The sequence below is a fragment of the Odontesthes bonariensis genome, chromosome 19 (assembly GCF_027942865.1).
Source record: "Odontesthes bonariensis isolate fOdoBon6 chromosome 19, fOdoBon6.hap1, whole genome shotgun sequence".
Taxonomy (NCBI): Eukaryota; Metazoa; Chordata; class Actinopteri; order Atheriniformes; family Atherinopsidae; genus Odontesthes; species Odontesthes bonariensis.
The window spans coordinates 3,931,584-3,951,096 of record NC_134524.1 but is presented as its reverse complement, the minus strand read 5'-3'; the positions used below and the strand labels follow the sequence as shown (position 1 = coordinate 3,951,096).

General features: G+C 46.8%; 1 protein-coding gene across 1 annotated transcript; it reads right to left on the bottom strand.

Annotated features, from left to right (window-relative positions):
* Positions 1–952: 952 nt before the first annotated feature.
* Positions 953–18,809, bottom strand: LOC142368775 (lecithin retinol acyltransferase-like). Its single transcript, XM_075450949.1, has 2 exons — positions 18,247–18,809; positions 953–1,115 (listed from the first exon to the last, which is right to left on the bottom strand). Exons 1-2 carry the CDS (start codon positions 18,799–18,801, stop codon positions 963–965), a joined length of 708 nt encoding a protein of 235 aa, XP_075307064.1. The 5' UTR covers positions 18,802–18,809; the 3' UTR covers positions 953–962.
* Between the last annotated feature and the right edge of the window lie 704 nt (positions 18,810–19,513).

Genomic DNA, 19,513 nt, shown 5'->3' with positions numbered 1-19,513 from the left:
TTTACACCGTTTCTAAGTGTGGATCTTTGAGAATAGTTTGACAAAATGAAATATCACACTAAGAAGTGACATTGCATCCAGCAAACTTCACTTTAAAGGGACAGTTCGCCTCTTTTGACATGAAGCTGTATGAGATCCCATATCAGCAACATCATTTAGGAACATCTCATTATGTTTTCAAGTTATTTTTCCAATAAAACATAATTATTTACATATCGAACATTTATTTAGAAATATCAGGACTTCATTTCTCAAGACGAAAGAACTTAGGATATTAGAAGTGATATGTTCTTTATTCTGACATAAATAGATAGATCTCCATCTTTTTTATTCTCAAGAGTTAATTTATATTGTTATTAAAATATTATTATTATACTATATTGTTGCTATTTTATTTTTTAAATGAAATATCAGAAGGGAGAGAAAATAGGGCCAAGCGATTGTGAGGTCTGACTTTTTCCTGGAGAACCATTTTATGATGCAAATGTATTACTCTGTTGAACGCATATTGTTTTGAGAAGCAAAACGCTTTATTTTTAAACCCCAGCCAACTAGCCGGACTACCTTCATCAACACCAAAACGAGGCTGGAACTCTGCTCACAGGACGCAGCAGGGGGTAAGAAGATGTTCAGAAATGATGTTGCTGATATGGGATGTTACACAGCTTCATGTCAAAAGAGGCGAACTATCCCTTTAATCGTGGTTTTCAGGGATCAGCGCCTTGTTGGAAGCTCAAACATGCAGCTCCTGTAAAGGGTTTTGGGTCTTTGACCAGCACATCCTGCCTGTTTCTAAGTTGTTACAATGAAAACAACGTGCGTCACTTTCATAATTCGAGTTTCTGTTTCCTTTCCGATGCTGCAGAATATTTCTAACTACACTTTCTCCGTTGGTCTGGCAGCTCTGGCCGCGCTGAACCGGTTGGCGAAGCTCGAACACCGGAGGCGGAGGCGGCTCCTTCCTAGCTGGCCATCCACAGGGTGAAGGGGATGAGGAGGGTGGGCAGGGTGGTGCTGGCGGAGGCCCCCAGGTACACCATGGACAGCAGGCCCAGCAGCGCCGTCAGGACCACGCTCCGCTGGTCCCGGATCAGCGACTTCAGCCACTCGCAGAACTGGAGGAGGAGAAGAAGAAGAAGGAAGAGGACGGTCAGATTAGGTCGATGTGCTACCAACACTCTCAGAAATAGGGTTACAGTACGAGTCCTTTTTTGTCCCCTGAGGTACAATCTATACTAATGTACCCCCTAGGGTTAATTATTGGACCTAAAGGTGCATATATGTACTCAAGTGGTAAAAGGTACATATATGTACCTTTTTGAGGGTCCAAAAGGTACTCAAGTGGTAGAAGGTACATATATGTACCTATTTGAGGGTCCAAATGGTACATATATGTACTCAAGTGGTAGAAGGTACATATATGTACCTATTTGAGGGTCCAAATGGTACATATATATACCTTTTTGAGGGTCCAAATGGTACATATATGTACTCAAGTGGTAAAAGGTACATATATGTACCTTTTTGAGGGTCCAAAAGGTACTCAAGTGGTAGAAGGTACATATATGTACCTATTTGAGGGTCCAAATGGTACATATATGTACTCAAGTGGTAAAAGGTACATATATGTACCTTTTTGAGGGTCCAAAAGGTACTCAAGTGGTAAAAGGTACATATATGTACCTTTTTGAGGGTCCAAAAGGTACTCAAGTGGTAGAAGGTACATATATGTACCTATTTGAGGGTCCAAATGGTACATATATGTACTCAAGTGGTAGAAGGTACATATATGTACCTATTTGAGGGTCCAAATGGTACATATATGTACTCAAGTGGTAGAAGGTACATATATGTACCTATTTGAGGGTCCAAATGGTACATATATATACCTTTTTGAGGGTCCAAATGGTACATATATGTACCTTTTTGGGGTCCAAAAGTACCTATATGTACCTTTTAAGTGTCCAAAAGGTACATATATGTACTCAAGTGGTAAAAGGTACATATATGTACCTTTTTGAGGGTCCAAAAGGTACTCAAGTGGTAAAAGGTACATATATGTACCTATTTGAGGGTCCAAATGGTACATATATGTACATTTTTGAGGGTCCAAGTGGTAGAAGGTACATATATGTACCTATTTGAGGGTCCAAATGGAACATATATGTACCTTTTGAGGGTCCAAAAGGTACATATATGTACTCAAGTGGTAGAAGGTACATATATGTACCTTTTTGAGGGTCCAAAAGGTACTCAAGTGGTAGAAGGTACATATATGTACCTATTTGAGGGTCCAAATGGTACATATATATACCTTTTTGAGGGTCCAAATGGTACATATATATACCTTTTTGGGGTCCAAAAGTACCTATATGTACCTTTTAAGTGTCCAAAAGGTACATATATGTACTCAAGTGGTAAAAGGTACATATATGTACCTTTTTGAGGGTCCAAAAGGTACAAGGGTATAAGTATAAGGGTACAAAATTGCCACCAGAGGTACAAAATTGGTCTCTGTAAGGTACAAACCACAAGGGTACACAACTATACCCTCTGAGGGTACTGCCCCAGTGACAAGCCATCGTACCCTTAAAGGTACAGTTCTGTACTTTATTTTCTGAGAGTGAAACACACACTTTTTAGCCAAAGGACGTCGGTTCATTGAGGAGAAAGTGCTTCAGGCTGGGAGTTAAACTCGTCTCGGACGTTCAGTAAAAAGATGTTTGATCTACAGAAGCAGAATCCAGGTCACAGATTCTCACAGAGCTGCTTGCAGGAGAGAGTAAAGAGAGTATAATTGAGCTGTTGTTTGTTTAACTGCGGGGCCCTCTGAGCAGCTTTTAAGAGCTCCTGTTGGCCCTCAGCCCCCCTCTGACGGACCCGTAAGAAGCAGCCCGGGGAAAGCAGACGGGTCAGATGTTTAGCTTATAAATGACAGGAAGTGAAACTCGATGAGGGAAAGTCTCTGGGCAGGAGTTAAATCTCAGTCTGCTCCTCATTACTGGAGTTTAAATATGAGCGGCTGGTGGCAGAAGGCTGACTGTTCAGCTCCTTAAGTCCCCTGAAATGTGTGGATTACTGGAATAAAAGCACGTTAAATGTTTAATGAATGATTTTTATGTTCATTTTAACTTTTAAAAATCGATGTTATAACAAAAGTAAAACTTTTCAGAGCACACGAGAACTTCTAAAGTGTTTCATGTCTTCCCACAGCTGAACAACCAGGAGACAAAGTGCAACACGATTAAAAACTAATGAATTATATGAAGTTAAAACTGTCCCACTGCTGTTCAGGTGTTCAGAGTTCCAGCTCCAGCTTCATGGAAACCTGGAAAAATGGCTGCAAAGTGTTGCTTGTTGTCCAAGGATTCTGTTAATTCATTCTTAGGACAGAAATATATTTGCTTTTGATTATGGATACACATGTTTATCCTGGCTGCCTCTTTGTTGGGAGCTTCCATTGTGCACATCCTCAACAATTAGCGCTACGCGCTTGGAATTTTCTGCGCCTGCGTGCTTGCAAAGCTCGTTTTGTGTAAAAAAAAAGGGTAAATTTCTGTTATTTTGTTTAATTGAGAGCCCCCGGGTCTCTCAATTAAGTACAGTTAGCAGTTTTCAACCTTCATTTTACATTTAAATTTTTTTCATCTTTGAAAAATGCTCCTTTATGTAGCATTTAACTGTTTCTACCAATAACCAAACTCGCTGGTTTGCATAGCTTGCTAGTTTGCTAATTAGCAACGCTCCCTAGTTAGCATCGCTCGCTAGTTAGCACCGCTCGCTAGTTAGCGAACTAACAAGCTAGCTGTGTTTGTGAATTTTCTGATGTTAGCAGCTCACGGTCTTTCTGCTTTAATGGTAAAAGTTTTGTTTTTTTGTTGCTAACCATTTCTGAAATCAAACATTCTGCCTTTCTCTTCTACTTTACACCAATAATTAGCCCCCAGGTCTCTCAATTAAACAAATTAACCTGGTAGCTGCGTTACCCAAAATTGAACCCGTCAGCGGAACTAGCGGAAATGTCATTTTTCTGTCTGGCACCAACAACCATGAGACGTTCGAAGTCACTTAAATCCCCTTTCTTCCCCATCCTGATGCTCAGTTTGAACTTCAGAGCAATAAACAACATAAAATGGTTGCGTTTTAGTGTTTTCACCTTAAACCATCTTTTTTTTAAAGGTGCCTCAGTGTGAAAGGCTGATGAGAAAATGACTGTTTCCCTGAATTATCTCGGACTAATAACAGCCTGAACAATGAAACTTGAATGATTTTTCCGTAGACAAAAACAAGGCTTCTGTGTGATAAAATGTGGGCCATGTGGCACTTTTGTACAGAATCTACATTTCTTCACAGCCATAACGTGTTGCCTGTTAATACAACACTGAATAAAAACACATTAATGCCATAAATGAGACCAAAACAGCAAGAATATGTGGGTTAAAAGCTGTAAACACAAAATGAAGGCATTATTTAAATTAAGACAGGCATTTCTGAACAAAAAAAACACCCGTCTAATAGACAGTCCCGAGGTCTGAGCCGACCGCACACTGTGAAGCATATGTAACGTAGCATCATGGTCTGATATATTTACTGTCACTCTGTGTGCTTTATGTCACATTAATATTTATATATTTTTTTCATTAGATTATATTTTTTCAAATTAATTTGGGAACACAGTAATTAACGCTTTTGACCACCAGGGGGGCAATGCCCTCCCTGCCCTCCTGAGCAGAATGTTTGATTTCAGAAAGGGTTAGCAACAACAAAAAAAAACTTTTACCATTAAAGCAGTAAGACCATGAGCCTGGGCTCATCTTGAGCTGCTAACATAAGAAAATTCACAAACACAGCTAGCTTGCTAGTTCGCTAACTAGCGAGCGTTGCTAATTAGCGAGCGTTGCTAATTAGCGAACTAGCAAGCTATGCTAACCAGCGCGTTTGGTTATTGGTAGAAACAGTTAAATGCCACATAAAGGAGCATTTTTCAAAGATAAAAAAAATTAAAATGTAAAATGAAGGTTGAAAACTGCTAACTGCACTTAGCATATCTAATAAAGTCCTCGTCGGGTTTGTTGGCACTTCCTCCGAATGATGAACTGATGGTTAACATAAATAGAATTTCACATTATAATTAACACTTGAATGTTGACAGAAATTGATCATTTACGACTCCAATGTGACAAGAAAATGGAAAAAACATTTTTTTTATGTTTATCAGGTGTCATGTGCATTGTTGTTTACAGGTTAGCTAGTTAGCATCAGCATAGAGCTAAGGTGAGGCTGGTTGTAATTCAGTGGAAGGAGTTCTCCCAGCAGGAAACAAACCAGGCAGAGGTGAAAACAACAACTGTGGTGGACATCCAGAAGAACAAAGTCCGGGTCACACTGCACATCGATCCTTTTTGCAGAAACTTTTGTGCAACAGTAGAAGTTTTCTTTCATTCTTAACGTTTTCATTTACCTTTAATTTGGTAAATGAACCTTTAATGGATGCAGCCCAGCGACCGTAAACTGATGACGGGACGAGCTGAGCCTCTCACAGCTGTGAGTCATACGCTGAACTAACCACAGAGGGACGGCTGGTGGAAACATCAGAGCAACTGAAGGAGTTGAGCTCCCGCATCATCATAATAATCCTCAGTGTTTACCGACCGGCTGCTTTCTGCTGCTTTCTGCTGCTTTCTGGCTGCTTTCTGCTGCTTTCTGCTGCTTTCTGGCTGCTTTCTGGCTGCTTTCTGCTGCTTTCTGCTGCTTTCTGGCTGCTTTCTGACTGCTTTCTGCTGCTTTCTGCTGCTTTCTGGCTGCTTTCTGACTGCTTTCTGCTGCTTTCTGCTGCTTTCTGCTGCTTTCTGGCTGCTTTCTGGCTGCTTTCTGACTGCTTTCTGCTGCTTTCTGACTGCTTTCTGGCTGCTTTCTGCTGCTTTCTGGCTGCTTTCTGGCTGCTTTCTGCTGCTTTCTGGCTGCTTTCTGGCTGCTTTCTGCTGCTTTCTGCTGCTTTCTGGCTGCTTTCTGCTGCTTTCTGACTGCTTTCTGGCTGCTTTCTGACTGCTTTCTGGCTGCTTTCTGCTGCTTTCTGGCTGCTTTCTGCTGCTTTCTGCTGCTTTCTGGCTGCTTTCTGCTGCTTTCTGGCTGCTTTCTGGCTGCTTTCTGCTGCTTTCTGGCTGCTTTCTGACTGCTTTCTGCTGCTTTCTGCTGCTTTCTGGCTGCTTTCTGACTGCTTTCTGCTGCTTTCTGCTGCTTTCTGCTGCTTTCTGGCTGCTTTCTGGCTGCTTTCTGACTGCTTTCTGCTGCTTTCTGGCTGCTTTCTGACTGCTTTCTGGCTGCTTTCTGCTGCTTTCTGGCTGCTTTCTGGCTGCTTTCTGACTGCTTTCTGCTGCTTTCTGCTGCTTTCTGGCTGCTTTCTGGCTGCTTTCTGGCTGCTTTCTGACTGCTTTCTGCTGCTTTCTGGCTGCTTTCTGACTGCTTTCTGCTGCTTTCTGACTGCTTTCTGCTGCTTTCTGACTGCTTTCTGGCTGCTTTCTGACTGCTTTCTGCTGCTTTCTGACTGCTTTCTGCTGCTTTCTGGCTGCTTTCTGACTGCTTTCTGCTGCTTTCTGCTGCTTTCTGACTGCTTTCTGGCTGCTTTCTGACTGCTTTCTGCTGCTTTCTGACTGCTTTCTGGCTGCTTTCTGACTGCTTTCTGGCTGCTTTCTGACTGCTTTCTGCTGCTTTCTGCTGCTTTCTGACTGCTTTCTGGCTGCTTTCTGACTGCTTTCTGCTGCTTTCTGCTGCTTTCTGCTGCTTTCTGACTGCTTTCTGGCTGCTTTCTGACTGCTTTCTGCTGCTTTCTGCTGCTTTCTGGCTGCTTTCTGGCTGCTTTCTGGCTGCTTTCTGACTGCTTTCTGCTGCTTTCTGGCTGCTTTCTGGCTGCTTTCTGCTGCTTTCTGGCTGCTTTCTGGCTGCTTTCTGCTGCTTTCTGGCTGCTTTCTGACTGCTTTCTGGCTGCTTTCTGACTGCTTTCTGCTGCTTTCTGCTGCTTTCTGGCTGCTTTCTGGCTGCTTTCTGGCTGCTTTCTGACTGCTTTCTGCTGCTTTCTGGCTGCTTTCTGACTGCTTTCTGCTGCTTTCTGACTGCTTTCTGCTGCTTTCTGACTGCTTTCTGCTGCTTTCTGGCTGCTTTCTGACTGCTTTCTGCTTCTTTCTGGCTACTTTCTGACTGCTTTCTGCTGCTTTCTGCTGCTTTCTGGCTGCTTTCTGACTGCTTTCTGCTGCTTTCTGACTGCTTTCTGCTGCTTTCTGGCTGCTTTCTGACTGCTTTCTGCTGCTTTCTGCTGCTTTCTGACTGCTTTCTGCTGCTTTCTGGCTGCTTTCTGCTGCTTTCTGGCTGCTTTCTGACTGCTTTCTGCTGCTTTCTGGCTGCTTTCTGCTGCTTTCTGGCTGCTTTCTGCTGCTTTCTGACTGCTTTCTGGCTGCTTTCTGACTGCTTTCTGGCTGCTTTCTGGCTGCTTTCTGGCTGCTTTCTGCTGCTTTCTGACTGCTTTCTGGCTGCTTTCTGCTGCTTTCTGCTGCTTTCTGGCTGCTTTCTGGCTGCTTTCTGCTGCTTTCTGACTGCTTTCTGGCTGCTTTCTGGCTGCTTTCTGGCTGCTTTCTGGCTGCTTTCTGCTGCTTTCTGACTGCTTTCTGGCTGCTTTCTGACTGCTTTCTGGCTGCTTTCTGACTGCTTTCTGGCTGCTTTCTGGCTGCTTTCTGCTGCTTTCTGACTGCTTTCTGCTGCTTTCTGCTGCTTTCTGGCTGCTTTCTGCTGCTTTCTGACTGCTTTCTGCTGCTTTCTGGCTGCTTTCTGCTGCTTTCTGCTGCTTTCTGGCTGCTTTCTGCTGCTTTCTGGCTGCTTTCTGCTGCTTTCTGCTGCTTTCTGGCTGCTTTCTGGCTGCTTTCTGCTGCTTTCTGGCTGCTTTCTGCTGCTTTCTGCTGCTTTCTGGCTGCTTTCTGGCTGCTTTCTGGCTGCTTTCTGCTGCTTTCTGGCTGCTTTCTGGCTGCTTTCTGACTGCTTTCTGGCTGCTTTCTGACTGCTTTCTGGCTGCTTTCTGGCTGCTTTCTGCTGCTTTCTGACTGCTTTCTGCTGCTTTCTGCTGCTTTCTGGCTGCTTTCTGCTGCTTTCTGACTGCTTTCTGCTGCTTTCTGGCTGCTTTCTGCTGCTTTCTGCTGCTTTCTGGCTGCTTTCTGGCTGCTTTCTGCTGCTTTCTGCTGCTTTCTGGCTGCTTTCTGGCTGCTTTCTGCTGCTTTCTGGCTGCTTTCTGCTGCTTTCTGCTGCTTTCTGGCTGCTTTCTGGCTGCTTTCTGGCTGCTTTCTGCTGCTTTCTGGCTGCTTTCTGGCTGCTTTCTGGCTGCTTTCTGGCTGCTTTCTGCTGCTTTCTGCTGCTTTCTGCTGCTTTCTGGCTGCTTTCTGACTGCTTTCTGCTGCTTTCTGACTGCTTTCTGCTTCTTTCTGACTGCTTTCTGCTGCTTTCTGCTGCTTTCTGGCTGCTTTCTGCTGCTTTCTGACTGCTTTCTGCTGCTTTCTGCTGCTTTCTGGCTGCTTTCTGCTGCTTTCTGCTGCTTTCTGCTGCTTTCTGGCTGCTTTCTGACTGCTTTCTGCTGCTTTCTGACTGCTTTCTGCTGCTTTCTGCTGCTTTCTGACTGCTTTCTGCTGCTTTCTGCTGCTTTCTGGCTGCTTTCTGCTGCTTTCTGCTGCTTTCTGCTGCTTTCTGACTGCTTTCTGGCTGCTTTCTGCTGCTTTCTGCTGCTTTCTGCTGCTTTCTGCTGCTTTCTGACTGCTTTCTGCTGCTTTCTGACTGCTTTCTGGCTGCTTTCTGGCTGCTTTCTGCTGCTTTCTGCTGCTTTCTGACTGCTTTCTGCTGCTTTCTGCTGCTTTCTGCTGCTTTCTGGCTGCTTTCTGCTGCTTTCTGGCTGCTTTCTGCTGCTTTCTGGCTGCTTTCTGCTGCTTTCTGCTGCTTTCTGCTGCTTTCTGGCTGCTTTCTGGCTGCTTTCTGCTGCTTTCTGCTGCTTTCTGGCTGCTTTCTGCTGCTTTCTGACTGCTTTCTGCTGCTTTCTGCTTCTTTCTGACTGCTTTCTGCTGCTTTCTGCTGCTTTCTGGCTGCTTTCTGCTGCTTTCTGGCTGCTTTCTGCTGCTTTCTGCTGCTTTCTGCTGCTTTCTGGCTGCTTTCTGCTGCTTTCTGCTGCTTTCTGGCTGCTTTCTGACTGCTTTCTGCTGCTTTCTGCTTCTTTCTGACTGCTTTCTGGCTGCTTTCTGGCTGCTTTCTGCTGCTTTCTGGCTGCTTTCTGACTGCTTTCTGGCTGCTTTCTGACTGCTTTCTGGCTGCTTTCTGGCTGCTTTCTGCTGCTTTCTGACTGCTTTCTGCTGCTTTCTGCTGCTTTCTGACTGCTTTCTGCTGCTTTCTGCTGCTTTCTGGCTGCTTTCTGGCTGCTTTCTGGCTGCTTTCTGCTGCTTTCTGCTTCTTTCTGACTGCTTTCTGCTGCTTTCTGGCTGCTTTCTGACTGCTTTCTGGCTGCTTTCTGCTGCTTTCTGCTTCTTTCTGACTGCTTTCTGCTGCTTTCTGCTGCTTTCTGACTGCTTTCTGCTGCTTTCTGCTGCTTTCTGGCTGCTTTCTGGCTGCTTTCTGGCTGCTTTCTGCTTCTTTCTGACTGCTTTCTGCTGCTTTCTGGCTGCTTTCTGACTGCTTTCTGGCTGCTTTCTGCTGCTTTCTGCTGCTTTCTGCTGCTTTCTGCTGCTTTCTGACTGCTTTCTGGCTGCTTTCTGACTGCTTTCTGCTTCTTTCTGCTTCTTTCTGACTGCTTTCTGCTGCTTTCTGCTGCTTTCTGACTGCTTTCTGCTGCTTTTTGGCTGCTTTCTGACTGCTTTCTGGCTGCTTTCTGCTGCTTTCTGACTGCTTTCTGCTGCTTTCTGGCTGCTTTCTGACTGCTTTCTGGCTGCTTTCTGCTGCTTTCTGACTGCTTTCTGACTGCTTTCTGACTGCTTTCTGCTGCTTTCTGGCTGCTTTCTGACTGCTTTCTGCTGCTTTCTGCTGCTTTCTGGCTGCTTTCTGGCTGCTTTCTGGCTGCTTTCTGACTGCTTTCTGCTGCTTTCTGGCTGCTTTCTGACTGCTTTCTGCTGCTTTCTGACTGCTTTCTGCTGCTTTCTGACTGCTTTCTGGCTGCTTTCTGACTGCTTTCTGCTGCTTTCTGCTGCTTTCTGGCTGCTTTCTGGCTGCTTTCTGGCTGCTTTCTGACTGCTTTCTGCTGCTTTCTGGCTGCTTTCTGACTGCTTTCTGCTGCTTTCTGACTGCTTTCTGCTGCTTTCTGACTGCTTTCTGGCTGCTTTCTGACTGCTTTCTGGCTGCTTTCTGACTGCTTTCTGCTGCTTTCTGCTGCTTTCTGACTGCTTTCTGGCTGCTTTCTGACTGCTTTCTGCTGCTTTCTGCTGCTTTCTGCTGCTTTCTGACTGCTTTCTGGCTGCTTTCTGACTGCTTTCTGCTGCTTTCTGCTGCTTTCTGGCTGCTTTCTGGCTGCTTTCTGGCTGCTTTCTGACTGCTTTCTGCTGCTTTCTGGCTGCTTTCTGGCTGCTTTCTGCTGCTTTCTGGCTGCTTTCTGGCTGCTTTCTGCTGCTTTCTGGCTGCTTTCTGCTGCTTTCTGACTGCTTTCTGGCTGCTTTCTGCTGCTTTCTGCTGCTTTCTGCTGCTTTCTGGCTACTTTCTGCTGCTTTGTGCTGCTTTCTGGCTGCTTTCTGGCTGCTTTCTGGCTGCTTTCTGACTGCTTTCTGCTGCTTTCTGGCTGCTTTCTGACTGCTTTCTGCTGCTTTCTGGCTGCTTTCTGACTGCTTTCTGCTGCTTTCTGCTGCTTTCTGACTGCTTTCTGCTGCTTTCTGGCTGCTTTCTGACTGCTTTCTGACTGCTTTCTGACTGCTTTCTGCTGCTTTCTGGCTGCTTTCTGACTGCTTTCTGCTGCTTTCTGACTGCTTTCTGACTGCTTTCTGACTGCTTTCTGCTGCTTTCTGGCTGCTTTCTGACTGCTTTCTGACTGCTTTCTGCTGCTTTCTGGCTACTTTCTGACTGCTTTCTGACTGCTTTCTGCTGCTTTCTGACTGCTTTCTGACTGCTTTCTGCTGCTTTCTGGCTACTTTCTGACTGCTTTCTGACTGCTTTCTGCTGCTTTCTGACTGCTTTCTGACTGCTTTCTGCTGCTTTCTGGCTGCTTTCTGACTGCTTTCTGACTGCTTTCTGCTGCTTTCTGGCTACTTTCTGACTGCTTTCTGCTGCTTTCTGCTGCTTTCTGGCTGCTTTCTGACTGCTTTCTGCTGCTTTCTGACTGCTTTCTGCTGCTTTCTGGCTGCTTTCTGGCTGCTTTCTGCTGCTTTCTGACTGCTTTCTGCTGCTTTCTGGCTGCTTTCTGCTGCTTTCTGGCTGCTTTCTGACTGCTTTCTGCTGCTTTCTGGCTGCTTTCTGCTGCTTTCTGGCTGCTTTCTGCTGCTTTCTGACTGCTTTCTGCTGCTTTCTGACTGCTTTCTGGCTGCTTTCTGACTGCTTTCTGGCTGCTTTCTGACTGCTTTCTGGCTGCTTTCTGGCTGCTTTCTGGCTGCTTTCTGGCTGCTTTCTGCTGCTTTCTGGCTGCTTTCTGCTGCTTTCTGACTGCTTTCTGCTGCTTTCTGACTGCTTTCTGGCTGCTTTCTGACTGCTTTCTGGCTGCTTTCTGACTGCTTTCTGGCTGCTTTCTGGCTGCTTTCTGGCTGCTTTCTGCTGCTTTCTGACTGCTTTCTGCTGCTTTCTGACTGCTTTCTGGCTGCTTTCTGACTGCTTTCTGGCTGCTTTCTGGCTGCTTTCTGCTGCTTTCTGACTGCTTTCTGGCTGCTTTCTGCTGCTTTCTGGCTGCTTTCTGGCTGCTTTCTGGCTGCTTTCTGGCTGCTTTCTGCTGCTTTCTGGCTGCTTTCTGGCTGCTTTCTGGCTGCTTTCTGCTGCTTTCTGGCTGCTTTCTGGCTGCTTTCTGCTGCTTTCTGCTGCTTTCTGCTGCTTTCTGGCTGCTTTCTGGCTAATTTCTGCTGCTTTCTGGCTGCTTTCTGCTGCTTTCTGCTGCTTTCTGGCTGCTTTCTGGCTGCTTTCTGGCTGCTTTCTGCTGCTTTCTGGCTGCTTTCTGGCTGCTTTCTGGCTGCTTTCTGGCTGCTTTCTGCTGCTTTCTGCTGCTTTCTGCTGCTTTCTGGCTGCTTTCTGGCTGCTTTCTGCTGCTTTCTGCTGCTTTCTGACTGCTTTCTGCTGCTTTCTGCTGCTTTCTGCTGCTTTCTGGCTGCTTTCTGGCTGCTTTCTGCTGCTTTCTGCTGCTTTCTGCTGCTTTCTGGCTGCTTTCTGGCTGCTTTCTGCTGCTTTCTGCTGCTTTCTGGCTGCTTTCTGGCTGCTTTCTGCTGCTTTCTGCTGCTTTCTGCTGCTTTCTGGCTGCTTTCTGGCTGCTTTCTGCTGCTTTCTGCTGCTTTCTGACTGCTTTCTGCTGCTTTCTGCTGCTTTCTGCTGCTTTCTGGCTGCTTTCTGGCTGCTTTCTGGCTGCTTTCTGCTGCTTTCTGCTGCTTTCTGCTGCTTTCTGGCTGCTTTCTGGCTGCTTTCTGCTGCTTTCTGGCTGCTTTCTGGCTGCTTTCTGGCTGCTTTCTGCTGCTTTCTGGCTGCTTTCTGGCTGCTTTCTGGCTGCTTTCTGGCTGCTTTCTGCTGCTTTCTGCTGCTTTCTGCTGCTTTCTGGCTGCTTTCTGGCTGCTTTCTGCTGCTTTCTGCTGCTTTCTGGCTGCTTTCTGCTGCTTTCTGCTGCTTTCTGCTGCTTTCTGGCTGCTTTCTGACTGCTTTCTGCTGCTTTCTGACTGCTTTCTGCTGCTTTCTGCTGCTTTCTGACTGCTTTCTGCTGCTTTCTGCTGCTTTCTGGCTGCTTTCTGCTGCTTTCTGCTGCTTTCTGCTGCTTTCTGACTGCTTTCTGCTGCTTTCTGACTGCTTTCTGGCTGCTTTCTGGCTGCTTTCTGCTGCTTTCTGCTGCTTTCTGACTGCTTTCTGCTGCTTTCTGCTGCTTTCTGCTGCTTTCTGGCTGCTTTCTGCTGCTTTCTGCTGCTTTCTGCTGCTTTCTGCTGCTTTCTGGCTGCTTTCTGGCTGCTTTCTGGCTGCTTTCTGGCTGCTTTCTGCTGCTTTCTGGCTGCTTTCTGGCTGCTTTCTGCTGCTTTCTGACTGCTTTCTGCTGCTTTCTGCTTCTTTCTGACTGCTTTCTGCTGCTTTCTGCTGCTTTCTGACTGCTTTCTGCTGCTTTCTGCTGCTTTCTGACTGCTTTCTGCTGCTTTCTGGCTGCTTTCTGGCTGCTTTCTGCTGCTTTCTGCTGCTTTCTGCTGCTTTCTGGCTGCTTTCTGGCTGCTTTCTGCTGCTTTCTGCTGCTTTCTGGCTGCTTTCTGCTGCTTTCTGGCTGCTTTCTGCTGCTTTCTGCTGCTTTCTGCTGCTTTCTGGCTGCTTTCTGCTGCTTTCTGCTGCTTTCTGGCTGCTTTCTGACTGCTTTCTGGCTGCTTTCTGCTGCTTTCTGCTTCTTTCTGACTGCTTTCTGGCTGCTTTCTGGCTGCTTTCTGCTGCTTTCTGGCTGCTTTCTGACTGCTTTCTGGCTGCTTTCTGACTGCTTTCTGGCTGCTTTCTGGCTGCTTTCTGCTGCTTTCTGACTGCTTTCTGCTGCTTTCTGCTGCTTTCTGACTGCTTTCTGCTGCTTTCTGCTGCTTTCTGGCTGCTTTCTGGCTGCTTTCTGGCTGCTTTCTGCTGCTTTCTGCTTCTTTCTGACTGCTTTCTGCTGCTTTCTGGCTGCTTTCTGACTGCTTTCTGGCTGCTTTCTGCTGCTTTCTGCTGCTTTCTGCTTCTTTCTGCTGCTTTCTGACTGCTTTCTGGCTGCTTTCTGACTGCTTTCTGCTGCTTTCTGGCTGCTTTCTGCTGCTTTCTGGCTGCTTTCTGCTTCTTTCTGCTTCTTTCTGACTGCTTTCTGCTGCTTTCTGCTTCTTTCTGACTGCTTTCTGCTGCTTTCTGCTGCTTTCTGACTGCTTTCTGCTGCTTTCTGCTGCTTTCTGGCTGCTTTCTGGCTGCTTTCTGGCTGCTTTCTGCTTCTTTCTGCTTCTTTCTGACTGCTTTCTGCTGCTTTCTGCTTCTTTCTGACTGCTTTCTGCTGCTTTCTGCTGCTTTCTGACTGCTTTCTGCTGCTTTCTGCTGCTTTCTGCTGCTTTCTGCTGCTTTCTGGCTGCTTTCTGGCTTCTTTCTGACTGCTTTCTGCTGCTTTCTGCTTCTTTCTGACTGCTTTCTGCTTCTTTCTGCTTCTTTCTGACTGCTTTCTGCTGCTTTCTGCTTCTTTCTGACTGCTTTCTGCTGCTTTCTGCTGCTTTCTGACTGCTTTCTGCTGCTTTCTGCTGCTTTCTGGCTGCTTTCTGGCTGCTTTCTGGCTGCTTTCTGCTTCTTTCTGCTTCTTTCTGACTGCTTTCTGCTGCTTTCTGGCTGCTTTCTGACTGCTTTCTGGCTGCTTTCTGCTGCTTTCTGCTGCTTTCTGCTGCTTTCTGCTGCTTTCTGCTGCTTTCTGCTGCTTTCTGGCTGCTTTCTGACTGCTTTCTGGCTGCTTTCTGCTGCTTTCTGCTGCTTTCTGACTGCTTTCTGCTGCTTTCTGCTGCTTTCTGACTGCTTTCTGGCTGCTTTCTGACTGCTTTCTGCTGCTTTCTGCTGCTTTCTGGCTGCTTTCTGCTGCTTTCTGGCTGCTTTCTGCTTCTTTCTGCTTCTTTCTGACTGCTTTCTGCTGCTTTCTGCTGCTTTCTGACTGCTTTCTGCTGCTTTCTGGCTGCTTTCTGACTGCTTTCTGGCTGCTTTCTGCTGCTTTCTGACTGCTTTCTGACTGCTTTCTGACTGCTTTCTGCTGCTTTCTGGCTGCTTTCTGGCTGCTTTCTGACTGCTTTCTGACTGCTTTCTGCTGCTTTCTGACTGCTTTCTGCTGCTTTCTGACTGCTTTCTGGCTGCTTTCTGCTGCTTTCTGGCTGCTTTCTGCTGCTTTCTGCTGCTTTCTGGCTGCTTTCTGGCTGCTTTCTGGCTGCTTTCTGCTGTTTTCTGGCTGCTTTCTGGCTGCTTTCTGACTGCTTTCTGGCTACTTTCTGCTGCTTTCTGGCTGCTTTCTGACTGCTTTCTGCTGCTTTCTGGCTGCTTTCTGCTGTTTTCTGGCTGCTTTCTGCTGCTTTCTGCTGTTTTCTGGCTGCTTTCTGGCTGCTTTCTGCTGCTTTCTGCTGTTTTCTGGCTGCTTTCTGGCTGCTTTCTGCTGCTTTCTGGCTGCTTTCTGGCTGTTTTCTGGCTGCTTTCTGGCTGCTTTCTGCTGCTTTCTGGCTGCTTTCTGGCTGTTTTCTGGCTGCTTTCTGGCTGCTTTCTGCTGCTTTCTGCTGCTTTCTGCTGTTTTCTGGCTGCTTTCTGGCTGTTTTCTGGCTGCTTTCTGGCTGCTTTCTGCTGCTTTCTGCTGCTTTCTGCTGCTTTCTGGCTGTTTTCTGCTGCTTTCTGGCTGCTTTCTGACTGCTTTCTGGCTGCTTTCTGCTGCTTTCTGCTGCTTTCTGCTGCTTTCTGCTGCTTTCTGGCTGTTTTCTGGCTGCTTTCTGGCTGTTTTCTGGCTGCTTTCTGGCTGCTTTCTGCTGCTTTCTGCTGCTTTCTGCTGCTTTCTGGCTGTTTTCTGCTGCTTTCTGGCTGCTTTCTGACTGCTTTCTGACTGCTTTCTGGCTGCTTTCTGCTGCTTTCTGCTGCTTTCTGCTGCTTTCTGCTGCTTTCTGGCTGTTTTCTGGCTGCTTTCTGGCTGCTTTCTGCTGCTTTCTGGCTGCTTTCTGCTGCTTTCTGCTGCTTTCTGCTGCTTTCTGGCTGCTTTCTGACTGCTTTCTGGCTGCTTTCTGCTGCTTTCTGCTGTTTTCTGGCTGCTTTCTGGCTGCTGGCTGCTTTCTGCTGCTTTCTGCTGCTTTCTGCTGCTTTCTGGCTGCTTTCTGGCTGCTTTCTGGCTGCTTTCTGCTGCTTTCTGCTGCTTTCTGGCTGCTTTCTGGCTGCTTTCTGGCTGCTTTCTGGCTGCTTTCTGCTGTTTTCTGCTGCTTTCTGGCTGCTTTCTGGCTGCTGGCTGCTTTCTGCTGCTTTCTGGCTGCTGGCTGAATGCAGCTCTTGTTCTCGGACTTTTCCGAGGAGCGACCCAGATTTTCCTTTTCTGTTTAAAAGCAGGCTCACAGAGGAAAATGGCTGTGATGAGAGCTCCTGTTGGAGGAGTTTTTAACCTTTGGAGAACATTTTAACTGCTGCTACTGTTTAGGATTATTCTTTTATATTATATTATAGGTTATTCTTCTGTTGTTGCCTCCTCACGACTCAGCCAACAGCAGCAAAATGAATGAAGCTGCACACTGTGGAAACAGCTCATGGAAACTGAACTTATAGAGCAAAATGGATACGTTCTAATAATGCTGATGAGACTTTAAACAACTCCTGCAAACATTAAAGGAGGAAAACAAACGAGAGATCGTCTATGAGCCCAAATCTAAAGAAACAATGAAAGAATCAAGCTGCCAGTGGAATTAAGGTGAATGAGGCTCATTTTTCTGCCTTTTCACTCATCTTCAGTCCAGTTTTTTCTTTGTTCAGCCACTGAACTCTGAGCTATGAAGCATTCAGGCAGGAAAAAGGCTCCCAACTCAAGGGATGAACCAGTGTTGTGTCCAACTTAGCAAAGAAGCCGTTTTAAACTGGATCTTTAGGCACTTTGTTCCCAGCAGCCTGTCACAGAGACACATCATTTGTTCCCATTTCTTTAGCTGCATCTGTGAAAAACAGCTTCATAGTTTCAACTTTTTTGTACATTTACGTTTAAAACAGCTTTCAGTTACCAAAAGAGTCAAATTAATATATGAAATTCAGTTTAAAAAAAAACCCTAATCCCAAAATAATGAATGTTATCACGTCTAAAAGTAGAAAAGTAGGAAAAGAACGACAATAATAAGAATTATATGTTGTTCAACATCAAGAAAAAGTAAATAAGATTCCATTTAAAGTTTAAAAAAGGAATATAAGATATAATCTAATGACTAATTATGGAACAATTAATATAAATGAAAGGATTAAACTGTTTTATGCCACCAGAAATGAATAATCTAGAAGCTCTTTGTGGGTTTTAGACTGGAATTAAGATTTGTTCCCATTTCTTTAGCTGCATGTGTGAAAAACAGCAAAGCTAACTCTGTTTTTAACCTTATATTCAGTCTTTATGTCCATGTTGGAACATGTTTCAGTTAAATTACTGCAGCCGTTTCCCTGGAAACATGTAAAGAATGTCACACGGTCCATAAGAAAATAAACTCAGAATAAATAAACTGCAGCATTTAAACACAATGAGTGAAATTAAAATGTGTTGTTTTCATTTCAAGCCTGAAAGACTGAAACTCAGCAGATTTCCTGACCTCAGCTCAGCCACAGACAAAGACAGATGTCAGACTCCTGCTCTCCGTCAGCGCCACCTTTCAGTCTCTCTCAGACCTTTAAGGACCAACCAGCAGAAAACTGCAGCCTCCAGAGTTTTATCAAGCTGCATTCTCACAGGAAAGCTTCAAATGAAAGATATTCTGAGAGAAATCTGCATATTAAGTCCGTTTAAATATAAATTCTTCACATGATACAGATGGATAATAATATAAAATATTATATTATGCAAAAACACTTTTTTTTTTTGCTTAAGGATGCATTATTTTAGTGACCATTTTATTTATTTTCTAGCATTTGTTTTTGTTTTAACTCTTTACTCCCAAAATAAATGCTGAGTTATCTTCAATATCTGTCTCAGGCTCTCTGTTAAGCCACAGTCTTTTGAAATGAAGAGGTCAAAATTGAATGTTGTAGGGGAAAACACTACTTAAAGCAAAACTAATACGGCTCCAAAATTTATAAATGTACTAACTCGCCTCAATTACTGAGAAATAATGTGCCTCTGTGAGCACTGGGGGCTGGGCACCCCTAAAGACCAGATCCTAAAACCGCCCCTGCCTGGTACAGATGGAGTTCCTGCGGAGCTTCGTTTAAAGTCTGAACTTTATGCAAAAAAAATGGCTTTTTCTCACAGATTTTGCCTTTAAAACTTAAAGGTTTGCAGAGATCTGATCATCACATCAAAGAGCTGAAGTGCATCAGGGTAAATGGATCAGTAATAACCAGCAGAACCGAACAGAAGCGCGTAAAAAGCGCACCGGGCCGCCGGCGCGTGCCGCTCACCTGGTCGGTCTGCAGGCTCTGCGCGGTCCCGTAGCGGCAGTGCGTGACAAAGTGCTCGCAGTTGTACCACAGCAGGCTGTAGGACACGCTGCCCACCAGCCGCTCCGCGCGCCGCGCCACCTCCTCCGCGGGCAGCGGCACGCGGCGCGCCGCGCGGTCCGTGGCGTTCAGCAGGATCCCGGCTCCGTACGCGAAGTCCTCCACGGAGTCCACGCGGATGCTCGCGCGCTTGGAGAGGACGCCGAGCAGCAGCCGCGTGTTGGTGACCATCTCCCGGACCCGGCGGCTGTCGGCGGTCAGCGCCGGCAGGATGTCCGGGATGAGGTGCGCCACGCGGTTGTCGCCCAGGTAGATGCCGAAGTGGGTGAAGAGGGTCCGGGGCACCTCCAGCAGGTCGCCCCGCTGCAGCTTCTGCGGGGGGGGCTCCTCGCGCTCAGCGCGCCGCGCGGGCTGCGGGTCCCCGCCGCCTCTGCGCAGCGGCGGCAGCAGGCTGGACAGCTTGATGTGCGCCAGGAGGAAGAGCCTCTCCAGCAGGAAGGTGAGCGTGTCCAGCATGGCTGAGCGGCGGGGGCTTTCTGTGCGCGCTCTGCCGGCCGCGCGGGATTTTCCTGCTGCGAGGAGGCGTGTGCGTGTGTGGGGGATGACGTCATGATGACGAAGCAACGCGCACACAGGAGGGAAAAAAAAAAAGAAACGGCCACGGAAACTTCAGAGAAGAACCAAAGAAACCAATCCCAAACATCTCTGAAGTATTATGGTCTGATTGCTTCAGCCGGGGTGTCGGGTTTGGCCCCTCGGGTCCCTTCGGGTCCTTTCGGGGTCCCTTCGGGTCCTTTCGGGGTCCTTTCGGGGTCCTTTCGGGGTCCTTTCGGGTCCCTTCGGGTCCTTTCGGGTCCTTCCTTTCGGGTCCTTTCGGGTCCTTCCTTTCGGGTCCTTTCGGGTCCTTTCGGGTCCTTTCGGGTCCTTCCTTTCAGGTCCTTTCGGGGTCCTTTCGGGGTCCTTTCGGGTCCTTCCTTTCGGGGTCCTTTCGGGGTCCTTTCGGGTCCTTTCGGGGTCCTTTCGGGGTCCTTTCGGGGTCCTTTCGGGTCCTTTCGGGTCCTTTCGGGGTCCTTTCGGGGTCCTTTCGGGTCCTTCCTTTCGGGGTCCTTTCGGGGTCCTTTCGGGTCCCTTCAGGTCCTTTCGGGTCCTTTCGGGGTCCTTTCGGGTCCCTTCGGGTCCTTTTGGGTCCTTTTGGATCCTTTCGGGGTCCCTTCGGGTCCTTTCGGGG

Excerpts from the sequence above, each read along its gene's own strand:
- LOC142368775 (XM_075450949.1), bottom strand. The coding sequence starts at position 18,801 with ATGCTGGACACGCTCACCTTCCTGCTGGAGAGGCTCTTCCTCCTGGCG. Across the intron at positions 1,116-18,246 it reads AGAGCCTGCAGACCGACCAG|TTCTGCGAGTGGCTGAAGTC; the intron begins GTGAGCGGCACG and ends CTCCTCCTCCAG.